This window comes from Pelophylax lessonae (genome assembly GCF_965119305.1).
Source record: "Pelophylax lessonae genome assembly, chromosome: 4".
NCBI classification, from domain to species: Eukaryota; Metazoa; Chordata; class Amphibia; order Anura; family Ranidae; genus Pelophylax; species Pelophylax lessonae.
Genome location: NC_138771.1, coordinates 636,027,561 through 636,046,127, shown reverse-complemented (window position 1 = coordinate 636,046,127; position 18,567 = coordinate 636,027,561). Strand labels below are relative to the sequence as shown.

The 18,567-nt window shown below is 47.3% G+C and overlaps 1 protein-coding gene across 1 annotated transcript in view; it reads left to right on the top strand.

Moving 5' to 3' along the window:
- LOC309554709 (very-long-chain 3-oxoacyl-CoA reductase-like) overlaps window positions 1-18,567 on the top strand; it is a gene marked incomplete at its 5' end in the record, with an annotated part of 154,346 nt that overhangs the window by 124,410 nt on the left and 11,369 nt on the right. The window contains 2 exons of the mRNA XM_082256412.1: window positions 8,127-8,192; window positions 18,277-18,426. Of these exons, the coding sequence (XP_082112538.1) occupies window positions 8,127-8,192; window positions 18,277-18,426 (216 nt within the window). The remainder of the gene's footprint in view (window positions 1-8,126; window positions 8,193-18,276; window positions 18,427-18,567) is intronic.

The following is an 18,567-nucleotide window of genomic DNA, read 5'->3' as shown; positions in this document are numbered from 1 at the left end:
GCCAAGCTGCATGGGCTGTGGAGGGGCTGAGATCCGTGCTACAGATGAACAAATTGCAGGTTGGGGAAAACAAAAAAAGGACAATTGGAAGGGCAAGTATCACATTCTCTTAATGTCACACATAGGATAGTAGTTAATCTTTTCCAAACAACTCACACAATTGACATCCAAGATAATATCCTACCTCGGTGCAAAGCATCCGAATCTAAGTCCTCTCTGGGAAAGATGGTATCGGGTCCTATGATGTTCAAGAAAGGTAATTGATAATCCCAGAGAGAACTTCGTGCACGTTCATCCAGCCGACCTTGACGGTCATAAAGACCCTCCGCAGCCCATGCAATTAGCTTCTTCCGAACGGACCCACAGATGTCGTTGACCTTCTTCCGCACACTGTCACGGTGGCGAGGTGCTTCACCCAGTGCATTTACAGCATCCCGGATTTCATCCCACAATCTGTTCTTCTCTGTTACTGAGTAAGACGCGGCCCTGGTCCCATGTATCGCCTGATATCTGGCCATATAGGCGTGGACCAGGGCACAGCACTGATTGTGGGTGAAACGGGGAAGCCGGGGTAATGTGGACAAGCTGACTCTGGTGGACGGACCCGCTCCAGGACTACTGTCAGAAGAGCCAGCTTGTCCACTTGGTGTGTTAACACCTCCCCCGGCTTCCTCCTCCGGGATGGGGATGGTGGACTCCCTCATGGATACAGCTGGAGCCTCCCTCACACCAGAGCCAGACGATCTGCCCACCCTGCCCCCCCTGCCCCCCCTGGCCCCCCTGGCCCCCCTGGCCACCCTGCCCCTTCTCATCCTTCCAGTGGGTGGGGCCATGGGAGCACGAGGTGGGCAGAGAATCTGGCTGTCCAGCAGCAGCAAAGAGCCCCAAACTCCTAAATCTGAAATGACAAAAGAGAAAACAGAAAAAACAGGATTTGCAGATTGCTCTTCATATACAGTATAATTAGTGAACAGTTACAGAACACACTTACCTAATGGCACAAACAGACTTGGTGGTGGTGGTGGTGGTAGTAGTGGGCAAAGAGCAGAAGAGGCTGCAAAGAAAAGAAAAAAAAAAACACATAAGAAAACGCATATGGGTACAAATCACACGAGGCCCTCCAAACACTTACCTAATGGCACAAACACAGTGGTGGTGGTGGTGGTGGTGGTGGTGGTGGTGGTGGCAAAGAGCAGAAGAGGCTGCAAAGAAATGGAAAAAAAAAACACATAAGAAAACGCATAGGGGTACAAATCACACGAGGCCCTCCAAACACTTACCTAATGGCACAAACACGGTGGTGGTGGTGGTGGTGGCAAAAAAAGCAGAAGAGGTTGCAAAGAAATGTAAAAAAAAAACACATAAGAAAACGCATAGGGGTACAAATCACACGAGGCCCTCCAAACACTTACCTAATGGCACAAACACAGTGGTGGTGGTGGTGGTGGTGGTGGTGGTGGTGGTGGCAAAGAGCAGAAGAGGCTGCAAAGAAATGTAAAAAAAAAACACATAAGAAAACGCATAGGGGTACAAATCACACGAGGCCCTCCAAACACTTACCTAATGGCACAAACACAGTGGTGGTGGTGGTGGTGGTGGTGGTGGCAAAGAGCAGAAGAGGCTGCAAAGAAATGTAAAAAAAAAACACATAAGAAAACGCATAGGGGTACAAATCACACGAGGCCCTCCAAACACTTACCTAATGGCACAAACACAGTGGTGGTGGTGGTGGTGGTGGTGGTGGTGGCAAAGAGCAGAAGAGGCTGCAAAGAAATGTAAAAAAAAAACACATAAGAAAACGCATAGGGGTACAAATCACACGAGGCCCTCCAAACACTTACCTAATGGCACAAACACAGTGGTGGTGGTGGTGGTGGTGGTGGTGGTGGTGGCAAAGAGCAGAAGAGGCTGCAAAGAAATGGGAAAAAAAAACACATAAGAAAACGCATAGGGGTACAAATCACACGAGGCCCTCCAAACACTTACCTAATGGCACAAACACAGTGGTGGTGGTGGTGGTGGTGGTGGTGGTGGTGGCAAAGAGCAGAAGAGGCTGCAAAGAAATGGGAAAAAAAAACACATAAGAAAACGCATAGGGGTACAAATCACACGAGGCCCTCCAAACACTTACCTAATGGCACAAACACAGTGGTGGTGGTGGTGGTGGTGGTGGTGGCAAAGAGCAGAAGAGGCTGCAAAGAAATGTAAAAAAAAAACACATAAGAAAACGCATAGGGGTACAAATCACACGAGGCCCTCCAAACACTTACCTAATGGCACAAACACAGTGGTGGTGGTGGTGGTGGTGGTGGTGGCAAAGAGCAGAAGAGGCTGCAAAGAAATGTAAAAAAAAAACACATAAGAAAACGCATAGGGGTACAAATCACACGAGGCCCTCCAAACACTTACCTAATGGCACAAACACAGTGGTGGTGGTGGTGGTGGTGGTGGTGGCAAAGAGCAGAAGAGGCTGCAAAGAAATGGGAAAAAAAAACACATAAGAAAACGCATAGGGGTACAAATCACACGAGGCCCTCCAAACACTTACCTAATGGCACAAACACAGTGGTGGTGGTGGTGGTGGTGGTGGTGGTGGTGGTGGCAAAGAGCAGAAGAGGCTGCAAAGAAATGGGAAAAAAAAACACATAAGAAAACGCATAGGGGTACAAATCACACGAGGCCCTCCAAACACTTACCTAATGGCACAAACACAGTGGTGGTGGTGGTGGTGGTGGTGGTGGTGGCAAAGAGCAGAAGAGGCTGCAAAGAAATGGAAAAAAAAAAAACATAAGAAAACGCATAGGGGTACAAATCACACGAGGCCCTCCAAACACTTACCTAATGGCACAAACACAGTGGTGGTGGTGGTGGTGGTGTAATCCTTTATAGGCAAAAGGAGGCTGCAAACATTAAACATACATGAGAAATCGCATGACCTACATACGTGCACATAATAAATTACAGTTATCAGGAAAGCAAAAATGGTGTCTTTGGAAGCTGGGAAGGTAAGGGGGCAGGTTTAGATGCCAAATCTAGACTGCACACCTTTAACAAACATGAGAAAACACATGTCCAAACCACATGCACATGGGGCCAACTGCCAATGATTAAAAGACACTTGAGGGGTTCCCAAGCTATTGTGGGTTGGAGGGGATTCACCATAGACAACTTAAGCACACCCAAGATAAGTACAAATTGTCTCCTTCCTTTTTTTTGGGAGAGAGAGATACAATTGTCTTACCTCCAGATAATGTAGGTTGTGGGTCACAGGGTCTTGCTAGCACATAAGAAACATCGATCTATAACATCCAGCAGCCATATTGGCCATGTGCTCCTTTTATAGCTGGCTCACAGGTGTGATAATTAGCGGCCGTTTCTATATATATCTGCGCATTCGCGAATTTGCGCGTTCAAAATGGAGGACGATATCCCAGACGCATTAGATGGTGCAATGCTGGCATTTATTGGTGCCTTGTTTGAGGAGGCCCTGGCACAGGAGGCAGCAGAAGGTGGGGAAGCTGCAGCAGCAGCAGCAGCAGCACCTCCAGCAGCAGCACCTCCAGTCCGTGTGCCCTTACCTCGCCAGCCACGCATTTTTGCTCCAAGGATCTATTTGGACAAGCTGCGGGATTCTGATGTCAGGAGGAAGTTCCGGCTCGAGCGAGGAACTATTCTACACCTCTACCAGCTCATAGCAGAGAAAATTGACCCGGACACACAGCGCGGCCATGCGGTGCCCGGCATGGCCAGATTGCTGGCCACTTTGTATATTTTAGGGCGTGGCAGCTTCCAAGCCACTTCGGGAAGTATCATGGGCATTAGCCAGCCCACAGTTTCAAGGGTGTTCATGTTGGTCATTAATGCCATAGTGGATATAGTGCCCAATTTTATCCACTGGCCACAGAATGAAAATGAGTGGAATGAAGTCAAGTTGGGTTTCTACCGGCGGGCACACATGCCGCAAATCCTAGGGGCAATCGATGGCACCCACATAGCCATTAGGCCCCCAAGGAGCCACGAAAGTGAATACCGGAACCGCAAGCAGTACCACTCCGTGAACGTCCAATTAGTGTGTGACGCCAAACAGCGCATCATGAGTGTCAACACTGGTCACCCAGGGTCGTGCCATGATTCCAGTATGTTAAGAACAAGTACTCTGTACGAGGTGTTTGAAAGTGGACAAATGCCCGAAGGGTGGCTTATTGGTAAAGTATTTTGTCTTAACAACATAAACTGTAAGATTACATAGACATAGGAATAAGCTACATCGGTGTACACCCTGATTTAAGCAAAGCCTACCTAAAATGGATGTGTTAGGAGTTGTCAGGCTGTTCACACACAACCAGATCAGCAGCTTAGCAGCTCACAAAAGAAAGATTTGCAAAGTTGTCTTTGAGTCCAATGAAGGTGGTTAACCAATGTGTAAATGGTGTCCTCTAGCCACCCAAAGAAAACCGACAAATGATTCCAATGGTATTGCCATATCCCCAAAGTACTTTGCATAAGTGAGTCAATATTGGTTTCCTCACTCTAGTTGCAGATATATTCCAGAAGTAAGACCTAGGCTAATGTAATAGGAACAAAATAGGGGCCAAGTTGTAACTTGCAAGAGAAACCCACCACTTTGTGTGTCCTTTTTCCCATTTGTATTAGTGATTTAGGCAGTTAGACAGAGTTGAGATGTTTCATATGATTTTTTGCAAACAGACGAGCAGGTTGTTTAGTAAAATGCCTAATTGTCTCCCATTTTGAGGAGTCATCTAAAGTCACATGATATGAATAACTAATGTATATTTTTCTTATTTTTCAGGGGATGCTGGTTACCCGCAGCTGACGTGGCTGATGGCTCCAATCAGGTACCCCCAGGGCCCAGCAGAGAGGAATTACAACAGGGCCTTGCGGAGAAGCCGGAGTATCATTGAGTTGACCATAGGTCTTCTCAAGTCCCGGTTTCTCTGCTTGGCCCGGCCTGGGGGTGAACTCCTGTACTCTCCTACAAAGGCTTCCAAGATCATCCTGGCGTGCTGCGTGTTGCACAACATGTGCGTTGCCCGGGATGATTCTTGGGAGCTGACGGAGGAGAGGGAGCCAGAGGTCCGTCAGCCGGCGGCCCCCAGGCGGCGGAGCACCGCTGCCGGTATGGCCACCCGGAATACCCTGGTTGCTAGCCACTTTACATGTAAGTACTGTAACCGGTCAAGATAGGGCATGTGTATTAATTAGCTAGTTAGCAGAGGTGCCACTCACAGGGAGACAGAGGGTGATTATCATCTGCCAATGACACTTGCCATTGTAGATAAAGTGTAGTCAACATTGGTAAAATTGTGTTACTTGAGCAAAAACATGCACCTCTAACCATAAACATGTTGGTATTGTGAATAGTGTAAAGGGCTGAGAAGAGCTGGCAGGTGTTTATTTGTGTCTATGCCACCTGTGTAGTTATTGATAACATGAACGGCTGCTTGGTATCTTATGGTGTTGTAATTTTCCAGAACATCAACATCTTGGAATCATGGCACGTACCATGGGAAGCCTGTGGTGATGGGCTGTCTGGCGTCACAGGTGTGTATTCAAATGTTTACATTAATGATTTCTGGTTTGTGTAAGTTGGCATAAAATGTGTTATTTCACTCGTGATGTCGAAATTAAATGAAGTTCAGAATGAAGCAAACAGGCATTAAGATGTGATTTTCATTATGAAATGTCTTATCCTTTGTTTTATTTTTCCAGGAGTGGTACTGCTTGCGGGTGTAGGTGGTAGAAACCCACCTTGATGGACTCCACTCATTTTCTTTTGTGGTCAGTGGATATTTGGTAAGGCACATGGCCAATGACCAACATGAACACCCTGGAACTTCGAAAGTGGCTTGGAAGCTGCCCAGCAACCTTGCCATGCCTGTCCCCTATGAGCTGGTAGAGGTGCAGAATGGATTCTGAACTCTGCCGGAAGTTGTGGAAGACATCAGAATCCCGTAGCCATGGAGCAAAGATCGTGGTCTGGCGCTGTAAAGGCACACGGACTGGAGAGTGACAATATTCTTTTGCTGCATCCCTCCTTCTGCTGTCATTCTCAAATAAATAAATACATTAGAATTGAACATGTGTTTTTTTGTTTTGTGTGGGTGCCTACAGACAAAAGGGCCATCCACACTGTAAGATTTAGAGAAGACTTTATCCTTCAGATTGACATTTTCTATGTAGTGCAAGGGCCTGCCTGATTACATCCAAATTGAAAGTGTTGAGGTTTGAGCTTCTATTATATGGTTTGGTTAAGTCTACAGGAAAAAGTCTAGACAAATTGTTAGTGTATGGCCCATTAAGCTGCCAAGGCCGGAGTTTTGCACTTTGCATGCTGCTTGTACTGGTGATGTGAGGGGTTGTAATGTAGAGTAGGGATGTGACAGTGTTGTGTTGAGGTGTGAGGCAAATGTAGTGTTGGACTATGAGGGTCTGTGTTGTTGAAATATGGAGAGAGTCCAATATCAGACACCTATGTTTATTGGTCAAGAAATTGTAAGAACCATGGTAAATATGTAAAGAATTGCATCTCGATAAAACTAGGACCACACTCATAAAATCAAAATTGTGTTGTTTCCATTGATGTGCTTGAAATTTGGGTAGGACACCCCCCTCCCCCCCCAAATTCAAGATAGTTTAAAAAAACTGTTTAAAAAAATGAGAGTGAAAAGAGATCCCAAGTGTAGTGATGTGATTTGAACCCATGACGTTGTGAACTGCAGTGAAGTTGCAAAGCACTTAGCTATTGTGCAGAATAAAGCTGTATGGTGGAAAAAATGGAGTGTGTTAAGGCTAAAAAGCACATATAGCTAAAGAACTAAACATTGTATGGAATGTGGGAAGAAGACCATGGTAAAATTGTGAGGTTTCATCTTGCCCTGAAGTAGGGTAGGGGTTTGGTCACTTGCCTTTGGTACTTTCCTTCATAAGATCGATTCGACACACAGACAAGATCAAAAAAACACTTAAAATGGTGTAAGCTTGCAAGCGCTTCTGAGTGTAACATTATTTAGCAATATATATGATGTAATCCGTTACATTTTAGCAATATAAACAAAAAAAGAAAATAAAAAAAGTAGGTGGAGATGGTAAGCCTCGAACCTACAGCAGAGGGAGATGAATTACAGACATGTGATGTGTGCACTAATCCACTACCCCACATCGCTATGTGAAACTGCTATAAGCACGAAGACATAAGTTTGCGAATTGGCGAAGCCGCGATCGTAAGTGAATCCCGCTGACGGCGGAATTCATTATTGCTGTTTTACTCGCCAATTCGCCGCAGCGCCAGTTAATTGATTTGAACGCGGCGAAACTGAAACACGTCATAGATGTTTGAAGCTGCAGTTTCTTTAAATCCGGCCCCCCGTAACTATGTATATATGAATCCAAATTAAGTGCAATGGCCGCTCACCTTCATTAACACTCAAATGAACGTTTTGGTATAATCAATCACCATAGGGGACCTCCAGATATTCTCCAATAATATCAGGGCTTGTGGATGTGAAAGGATATAATGCCCAATAGATATTCCTTTCCCTTCTAAAGGATTATCACTTCTGGCAAATGGGGATCGATATTCTTAGTGGATTCAAGGAGCCATCTTATTGCACTGTTGTGGTCACCTTTATAACACATGGGAACTTTGGAATTTTTTGATTTTTTGGAAAAGAACATTCACTATTTCTGGAGCATCTTAGTGAAGATTCACGTGTCGTTCACACTTAATTGGACTCATTTATACTACATCACAATAATGAATGTTGTCACGGTTTATTTTGAGGAATTGCACTGATTATTTATTTACATTCATTTTTAGATGTTTGTGTTTATGGGAATATGTTTATTTCCATGTTTACTTTATTGAGGGCACTAGTTTATTTTTTTATTATTCCATTAAGTAGTTGTTCATCATTTTCTCCGTCACCCGTTGCCCCTAATAGACACAGGGTGACTTACACAAATGAGGGACCTCGGGAGCTGAGACAGGGATTTACCAACCTCTCGAAGGTAAGCTGGGTTCCACGAGTCCTCTATCCAAAGTGACTCCCGTCACAATAATGTTTATCTGTCGAAAGTTTAATAATGTTTTACCTCTCTCTTACCAGGTCTTTATGGATTACTTCTCCCGCAGCCTCAACATCAGCTACAAAGCAAAAGGTGTCACTGTGCAGGTAAATCGGTAGAATGTGTCCCTAGAGAGTTCTGATTAGGCGTCTGTCAACAGGGCAGCCATCAGAAATTTTGAGGCCCCTTACACAGCTTTAGGCCTGGGCCCCTCCGGGACTAGGCACCAACATTCCAGAGGGCCCTCCCTCTGGCCGTCCCACCAAGTCCTTCAGTACACCCACTTCTATTTTAACACTCTTACAACTTAATATATGAAAATGAGTCCAATCCATCAAAGAGACATCCCCATATATTCAGCAAAGAGACATCCCAATCCAGTAAACAGACGGCCTCACATTTTCAGCAAAGAGACATCCTAGTCCAACAAAGAGACGGCTTCATATATTCAGCAAAGAGACATCCTAATCCAACAAAGATGCAGCCTCATATATTCAGCAAAGAGACATCCCAATCCAGTAAACAGACGGCCTCACGTATTCAGCAAAGAGACATCCTAGTCCAACAAAGAGACGGCTTCATATATTCAGAAAAAGACATCTCAATCCAGTGAACAGACGGCCTCATATATTCAACAAAGAGACATCCTAATCCAACAAAGAGACAGTCTCATATATTCAGCAAAGAGACATCCAAATCCAGAAAAGAGACAGCCACATATTTTCAGCAAAGAGACATCCCTTTAGCTGCTTAGTCTGCAGCCGCCCTGCTTTAGCAATTGCTAGTTACTACAGCTGCAACAACTCAGTCTCATTGGTTGGGGCCTGGGCGACCGGGCCCCTCAGAATGCCCAGGCCCCCTACATGTGTATGGGCTATCCCCCCCTGATGGCTGCCCTGTCTGTCAATCACACTTCAATAACTGTAACCACTTGTGAGCTGGACTCTCGTGTTCCTTGTACAGGTTTGCACAAATGTTGGTGCTTTAGAAAAATTATTTAAAGTAACTATAATTTTACATAAATTCATCAATCTTTAAAGGCTCTTTCACATGGGCAGTGGAAAAAAAACTAAATCCAGGCGGGGCTGTACACACCAGATTGGCCGAACTGCTCAAAAAGATTAAAAAAAAAAAAAAAAATGGATTAAAAAAAAAAAAAACATACAAAAAAAAAAATATATCAGACATTCAGGGGGCAGCAGGTTTGCCTCCTGAACACCTGCCATCCGCTTTTCTAAGGCCCCCTCCCCAAAAAGGGATCCACTGCAGATTGCTTTATAGAGGGTGGAAGAAACTACCACCAGTGTGAAAGAGCTCTTAAGTCTAGGTTCACCATGTTTTTGATGCAGTTTTCATGAGTTTTGCGTTTTTTTTTTTCTCTTTAAACACACTGTGTATAGCTGGTTGCTAAGGAGTGGGCCAGGAAGCCGGCTGCTGCGTCCTTAACAACTGATGAGTCATCAGCTGTCAACAGGGTTCCCCGCTGACAGCTGAATGTAAAGAAAATTGATAAAAACCGGCTTGGGGTCCCCCCCCCCCAAATCTATATCAGGCACTTATCTGAGCATACAGCCCAGCAGGTCAGGGAAGGGAGAACCATACCAGGCCACATGCCCCCCCACCCCAAAGCACCTTGTCCCCATGTTGGGGACAAGGGCCTTTTCCTCACAACTCTGGGCAGTGGTTGTGGGGGTCTGTGGGCAAGGGGCCCCCAGATCCCACCCCCCCCCCATGTGAATGCGTAGGAGTACATTGTACCCCTCTTCTCATTCACCAAAAAAAGTGTCAAAAAGAACTAAAAACGCACACACAGTTTTTGACAATTTCTTTGTGTCCCCCGATGTAGATCCATCGTCAATCTTGCCGCCCGCCGCACCGACCAACCTGAAAAAAGAAAAAAAAATTCACCTACGATGAAGGCTAACCGCTGACTGCCTGCTCCTTCATCTGACCGTTCCTAAATAGGTAAGGGGTTGGGCCACCCAGCGACATCACCTGGTGGCACCACCCCCCCCCCCCCCCGTGACTTCAGCAGCCCAGCTCGCTCGTCCCCTTCCTTTCCTTACCTGGGCAGCTTGCTCGGATAAGGGTCTGGTATGGATTTTGGGGGGGACTCCATGACATTTTTTTTTTTTAAGTTTGCAGTGGGGTTCCCTCAAAATCCATACCAGACCCAAGGGCCTGGTATGGATTTGGGGGGGGACCCCACTTTGTTTTTTTTACTGATTTATTTTTTCCCTTGCAACCTATTCCTTAGCAACCAGCTATACACAGTGTGTTTAAGTGCCGATTCACACTATTGCAATGCGGGAACACTGCGAATATACTGTGTGTTCCCGCATCGCATCCGCAGCACAGGCAGTTCACACTGCCATATGCAATACGCTGGGGGTGTCAATTCAAAGTTAACGACACCCCCAGATCAGATCGCATATTGCAGTGGGATCTGACAGTTCGCACAGGAATCGGATCACACTGGTGTGAACCACCATGCAATCCGATTCTGCTGCGGACCAAAAAAAGGGTCCTGTGCGAGTTCACTTGGATTGTGGTGCGAATTCAGCCATACAAACTGTATGGTTGAATTTGCACCGCACAGACATCGCATGTGATTTTAGGAGCAGTGCGCTCCGAATCATTTGTGATGTCTGTGATCGCAATAGTGTGAACCGGGACTAAAGAGGAAAAAAAACCTGCAAAACACATCAAAAACGAAACACTTGCATTTTTCGTGCGTCTCTATTGAAGTCCATTACATGCAAAATGCAATCTGCTGCAGGAAAAAAAAAGTCCCTGACTCTTTCCAAAAAAACGCAGTGCCTCAAAACGCACAGATGTGAACTACATCCATAGATATCCATGTTAAATGGACTGTAGTGCATTTCTGCAAAACTCACCAAAAAATGCATAGGTGTGAACGTAGGGTAAAAGTTTTAGGAGCATCAAACCCTTTCGAAGGTCATTGAAGCCTAGATGCCCAGACATAATGTTACAACAGTAACAGTCGGGAAACTTAAAATAGTTTTTAAGCCACTTATATATAAAATGATATAATCCCCTCTGTAATAGAACACGAAGTGCTCCTGTGCCCGCGTTATAGAAAAAATATGCAGATCGGTACCTAAATCCGAGCGTCTCCCAGCGCACAGCTGACTCCTCAGCTCTCTCCTCTGCCCGGGACACCTCCAGTGGGAGGGCTCGAGCACTGCAGCTGACATCAGCCGGGGAGGAGGGGAAGAGAGGAGAGCGAGAGAGCCGAGTAGTCAGGTGATTCCCGGGAGCCGCTCGGATTTAGGTACAGATCGCATATTTTTTCTATAACACAGGAGTCAGGGGCAGTTGGTGTTATAATATTACAGAGGGGAATTAGATCATTTTAAAATAATTATGAGAGCAGCAGGAGGGGAAAGGGGGAGGGGCACTGATGAGCAAACAGGCAGGTGGGAGGGGGGAGAGGAGGACAGAGAGGACAGTGCAGGGCTGCGGATAATGGAAACATGTAAACTGACTACGGTGTCAGGGCTCAGCAGCCATGATACACCGTGGTCAGTGTACAAGGAGGAGGGCAGAAACTGGCAGGATCAGCCAGAATTTTTTAGGTGTTACAGGGGGGGGCCAAATGACACAGCACAAACACTGTACTGTATAACATGCTTTAAGAGAACAGGATCTTTTTTTATTTAGGGTAACAAACGCTATACAATAAATCCTGGATCATTTTCCTTGCCGAATATTTTTTTTTTCTTTATTTATTTTACACACTATAGTCCTCAGTGTAAGTGTTGGTTTACACTATAGCGATCCGACTTCGGGGGCGACCTGTGAAGTCGCGTGCACCGCGACTTTGGCGCGACTTGCACGGACTTCACATAATGGAAGTCAATGCAAGTCGCTCCGATGTCGCCCCGAAGTAGTACAGGAACTATTTTCTAAGTCGCAGAGTTTTGAGTCGCCCCTATTAGAACGGTTTCCGTAGCACAGAATGGACCGCGACTTGTCAGGCTGACAAGTCGCGGTAGTGTGAACCGGGACTAAGTTCCAGATGATGGGTTTGTTTGTAAACAAACCTCATGTGTTCACAATGATTGGGAAACAAGCTTATCCGCATCCTGTTTATTAGTGGGAGACCAGCAGCTGTCAAAACTAGGAGTATGCACAGGTTAAAATGGAATGTAGATTAAAGCTGGGTTTACATATATGCGAATTGGATGCGTTTTTAACCACATCCAATTCGCATAACAAGTGAGTTTGGCTGGCTTTCAATGGAGCCGGTTCACACTTGTCTGGGGCGGCTGTGGTGCAGTTTTGAAAAGGGTCCTGTGCGTTTTTGGGTCCGGTTCAGGTGCGAATTCAGGGAAAAAGTCGCACTTGCATCGCACCTGAACTGGTGAAACAGAAACGCACAGCACACCGGACTGCAAAATATGTGAACCCGTCCTAAAGCTCCACACCTGGATAAAATCCTTCCCGTCTCCTAGCCCTCCCACCTAATCACCTCTAACTTATTGCCACATTAAAAACAAAACATGCCCCTATTTATAAGCCCTTTTTACTGATGACCATTTGGCCTGAGTCTTCCCCTCTCCTGTTTCTATCCTGGTTTGGGTTGTTCTTTATGTGTCAGGCAGGCACTTCCTAATGGATGGGCTGCAGCAGGGTCCAATTTGGATCCAGAAGAGGGTAACGTCATCAGAGGGGACCAGCGATCTCAGGGGGGATCTCAGTGCTCGATCAGCGGTCCTCCCACCCTGGTAACAGAGGCAGTATTGGACCTGGAGGTTAGGTGAGTATGTGAGTTAGGTGCAGCACTGTGCGGTGGGCAGAAAACAGCTAATGGATGGGCTGCTGCAGGGTTCATTCAGGATCCAGAAGAAGGTGACATCATCAGAGGGGGGTGGCAGGGGATCTGCGATCTCAGGGGGGGATCTCCGTTCTAGATCAGTGGTCCTCCCACCCCAGTGGCAGTGTTGGACCTGGATGGGGAGCTTAGGTGAGTATGTGGGTTAGGTGCAACACTGTGCGGTGGGCATAAAACACCTAATGGATGGGCTGCTGCAGGGTCCACTCAGGATCCAGAAGAAGGTGACATCATCAGAGGGGGGTGGCAGGGGATCTGCGATCTCGGGGGGGGGGGGAATCTCAGTTCTTGATCAGTGGTCCTCCCACCCCAGTGGCAGTGTTGGACCTGGATGGGGAGTTTAGGTGAGTATGTGGGTTGGGTGCAGCACTGTGCAACAGGCAGAAAACACAGTCAGAGTTCAGAAGTAACAGGGAATTGTAAACAATTCGGCAAGAGCAACAGGCCCAGCAGAGTGCATACCCAACAGGAGCCACCTACCACTGAGACAGCGGTGGAAGATGACGACATCATCTGCCATGGAGGGGCAGAATGTGGCCTGGCTGGTCAATTCCCAAAAAGGAAGGCTTCCTGGAAGGTAGACATAGTTCCTGCACTGTCCCTACTCCTCTAGAACCATTTCCTTTCTATAGCACTATCCCTGACAGATGGGGTTCCTTTCCCTGCATTAGCCACTAGCAAAAACAGAGTCAAGCCTAGGTGCTAGAGTCCTAAATAGACTCTGCTTGACCCAAGATGGCCACCAGAGTCACATGGAGCAACAGCATCCAATGGGATAGCTGCCCCCTGTGACTGAGGAAATCCTAGAGGAGCTCAATTCATCTTAACTCCCCACCCCAGTCGAGCTTCACCTGCAGTGGAGAATGCAGGCTACTCCTGCCTACAAGTACATCTCGCTCCACAAGATAAGGGGTGGGTGGTGGGGGAGACTTGCAGCATAGATTAGAGGGGGGGTGGTAGGGCTAGGGAAAAAAATAGTTTTTGCCCGGAGTGGGGCTTTAACTTTTTCTCCACACAGGTGTCATGCCTGAGAGTGTTAATCTTACACATAGGGGGGCTTAAGTTTAATTCTAGCTAAAACATTTTCTTTTATTTTTTGGATAGAGCGGGGAAAGGTTGGAACCCCTATCAGGTATTTATTGCTGTCTGTGTCCCCATTGGTGAGATTTCCCCACACTTTCTGGTTTGGTGACACACCTCCGATAGGAACACAAACCGCAATAAACATCTGCAAGGGGTTCTAACCTTTCATAGCCAGAACTAAACAAAAATGTTCTAGTTGGCATTTCCACCCATCAATCTGTTTGTAAGTGTAGCACTGCCCCCTAGAGGACTGCTGAGAGGACTGCATGCTCCCGCCCCCGCTCGTTCCCTGCCTAGCCAGCGCGTGTGACCGGCGGCTCCGATGTCCGCCGGCCACTCGCGATCTCCTTTAGGAGGGCGAAAGACAGACGGCTGATGTAAACACAACTGTCTGTCATTCTCCCTGAAGTAATGACAGAGGCTATGTAGGATCATATGTCTCTGTGATGACTTCACTAGCCACGCCCCCTAACAGTTAGAATCGCGCCCCTAGGGACACACTTAAGCCCTTGATCACCAATAATTTTTAGCACTGGTTACTGTAGTAATGTCACTGGTACTCCCAAAAGTGTCAAAAGTGTCAGTCAGGGGTCCGATCTGTCCGCCGCAATGTCGCAGTCCCGCAAAAAAATCGCAGATCGCCGCCATTACTAGTGAAAAAAATAAAAAATGACATAAATCTTTCCCGTATTTAGTAAACGCAATAACTTTTGCACAAACCAATCAAAATACACTTATTGCGATTTTATTTTTTTACCAAAAATATTTAGCAGAATACGAATTGGCCTAAAATGTTAAAAAAATTTGGATTTTTACATTTTTTTTGAGAATTTCATATAAAAAAATAATTTTTTCAAAATTGACGCTTTTTTTTGTTTATAGCGCACAAAATAAAAATCACACAGGTGATCAAATAGCACCAAAAGAAAGCTCTTATTTGTGGGAAAAAAAGGATGTAAATTTCATTGGGGTACAGTGTCGCACGACCGCGCAATTGTCCTTTAAAATCACGCAGTGCCGAATCGCAAAATAGGGCCTGGTCTTTGAGCAGCCAAATCCTCCGGGGCTAAAGTGGTTAATTTATTTTTAAACTATATTTTGTCCTCTGCATTCCTAGTCATTCCCTGGTATGGACTCTACTTGCTTATACTGTATGTTCTCCTTTTTTATCTGTAAGCTACAGGAAAAATAAATGCTGTCCATATATGCTTTAAAGATGAACTCCAGGCTTTAAACCTTCATGTGAATACACTCATCAATAGCAACACAGGATATAAATCCACTTTGCAAACCCAGATAAAAAAAAGCAGCAGTGACACCATCACTGTGCTGTGCAAAGCCTGTGCAGAGAGCAGAGCTGTGGGAGGGGCCAATCACTACAGAAAATGACAGGAGGGGGCGGAGACAAGACCAGTCACCCTGCACAAGCAGAGAGAGCAGTAGTGACCGGTCTTTATTACAGGGGGGGCCGAAACAAAACCCGTCACCCTGCACAAGCAGAGAGAGAAGCAGTGACCGGTCTTTATTACAGGAGGGGGCGGAGACAAGACCAGTCACCCTGCACAAGCAGAGAGAGCAGCAGTGACTGGTCTGTATTACAGGAGGGGGCCGCGGAGACAAGACCAGTCACCCTGCACAAGCAGAGAGAGCAGCAGTGACTGGTCTGTATTACAGGAGGGGCGGAGACAAGACCAGTCACCCTGCACAAGCAGAGAGAGCAGCAGTGAGCTGTCTGTATTACAGGAGGGGGAGGAAACAAGACCAGTCACCCTGCACAAGTGACTGGTCTTTATTACAGGAGGGGGTGGAGACAAGACCAGTCACCCTGCACAAGCCAAGAGAGCAGCAGTGACTGGTCTGTATTACAGGAGGGGGCAGAGACAAGACCAGTCACCCTGCACAAGGGGAGAGAGCAGCAGTAAGAGGTCTTTTTTGACAGGAGGGGGCGGAGACAAGACCAGTCACTCTGCACAGGCAGAGAGTGCAACAGTGAATGGTCTTACAGGAGGGGACAGAGACAACACCAGTCACCCTGTACAAGAGAAAGAGAGCAGCAGTGACCAATCTGTCTAACAGGAGGGGGTGGAGACAGGAACAGTCACCCTGCACAAGCAGAGAGAGCTGCAGTTAGCTGTCTTTATTACAGAAGGGTGCGGAGACAAGACCAGTCACCCTGCACAAGCAAAGAGAGCAGCAGTGAGCGGTTTGTATTACAGGAGGGGGCGGAGACAAGACCAGTCACCCTGCACAAGCAGAGAGAGCAGCAGTGAGCGGTCTATATTACAGGAGGGGGCGGAGACAAGACCCGTCACCCTGCACAAGCAGAGAGAGCAGCAGTGAGCGGTCTATATTACAGGAGGGGGGTGGAGACAAGACCAGTCACCCTGCACAAGCAGAGAGAGCAGCAGTGAGCGGTCTATATTACAGGAGGGGGGTGGAGACAAGACCAGTCACCCTGCACAAGCAGAGAGAGCAGCAGTGAGCGGTCTATATTACAGGAGGGGGCGGAGACAAGACCCGTCACCCTGCACAAGCAGAGAGAGCAGCAGTGAGCGGTCTATATTACAGGAGGGGGGTGGAGACAAGACCAGTCACCCTGCACAAGCAGAGAGAGCAGCAGTGAGCGGTTTGTATTACAGGAGGGGGCGGAGACAAGACCAGTCACCCTGCACAAGCAGAGAGAGCAGCAGTGAGCGGTCTATATTACAGGCGGGGGCGGAGACAAGACCCGTCACCCTGCACAAGCAGAGAGAGCAGCAGTGAGCTGTCTGTATTACAGGAGGGGGAGGAAACAAGACCAGTCACCCTGCACAAGCAGAGACGGCAGCAGTGAGCGGTCTGTACTACAGGAGGGGGCGGAGACGAGACCAGTCACCCTGCACAAGGAACAATCAACCTCCACAAACAGAGAGAGCAGCAGTTAGCAGTCTTTATTACAGAAGGGGCGGAGACCAGACCAGTCAACTTGCACAAGCAGAGAGAGCAGCAGTTAGCGGTCTTTATTACAGGAGGGGGTGGAGACAAGACCAGTCACCCTGCACAAGCAGAGAGAGCAGCAGTGACTGGTCTGTATTACAGGAGGGGGGTGGAGGCAAGATCAGTCACCCTGCACAAGTGACTGGTCTGTATTACAGGAGGGGGGTGGAGGCAAGACCAGTCACCCTGCACAAGCAGAGAGAGCAGCAGTGACTGGTCTGTATTACAGGAGGGGACAGAGACAAGATCAGTCACCCTGCACAAGAGGAGAGAGCAGCAGTAAGAGGTCTTTTTTTACAGGAGGGGGTGGAGACAAGACCAGTCACTCTGCACAGGCAGAGAGCGCAACAGTGACTGGTCTGTATTACAGGAGGGGGGTGGAGGCAAGATCAGTCACCCTGCACAAGTGACTGGTCTTTATTACAGGAGGGGCGGAGACAAGACCAGTCACTCTGCACAAGCAGAGAGCGCAGCAGTGACTGGTCTGTATTACAGGAGGGGGGTGGAGGCAAGATCAGTCACCCTGCACAAGTGACTGGTCTTTATTACAGGAGGGGCGGAGACAAGACCAGTCACCCTGTACAAGCAGAAAAAGCAGCAGTGACTTGTCTGTATTACAGGAGGGGGCAGAGACAAGATCAGTCACCCTGCACAAGGGGAGAGAGCAGCAGTAAGAGGTCTTTTTTTACAGGAGGGGGCAGAAACAAGACCAGTCAGCCTGCACAAGGAGAGACGGCAGCAGTGAGCGGTCTGTACTACAGGAGGGGGCGGAGACGAGACCAGTCATCCTGCACAAGGAACAGTCAACCTCCACAAACAGAGAGAGCATCAGTTAGCAGTCTTTATTACAGACGGGGCGGAGACCAGACCAGTCAACTTGCACAAGCCAGAGAGAGCAGCAATGACTGGTCTGTATTACAGGAGGGGGGTGGAGACAAGATCAGTCACCCTGCACAAGTGACTGGTCTTTATTACAGGAGCGGGCAGAGACAAGACCAGTCACCCTGCACAAGAGAGAGAGCAGCAGTGAGCGGTCTATATTACAGGAAGTCTCACACTGGGTTACCGCACAGATCTGGAGGAAATACACAAATCACACCAAGATTCCAGGAAGAATACACATAACATATGGATTTAGACAACATTTCTTTATCCTGGAGTTCAGATTTAAAGTTCCAGCATTCCTGTCACCATTAGCTTCCTGGAAGTTCCCTAATAGAAATCCACCAATTATGTGATCAGGATTAATTTCTCACCGGAGTCTGTCCCTACAGTCTGTGATGCCGCTTATGGTCTCCACCAACATGACCCACAATCCAAAGAAGAATCTACTGGTGAAGACGGCGGACGATTTCGCCCGGGAAGCTCTGAACACCGTGGGGTTGACCAGTCGTACCAGCGGCTGCCTATCCCACTCCATCCAGGTACACCACACCGGCTTCTTTATCTTCCTCCATATTACTAAGAAATAGGAAATGAAACCTGATAGTAAGTCAGGTGCTTGTAATCCAATAATAGAGCTGAAATATACAAGAATTCAGTGAAATGAATTTCCTCCGTGTCAA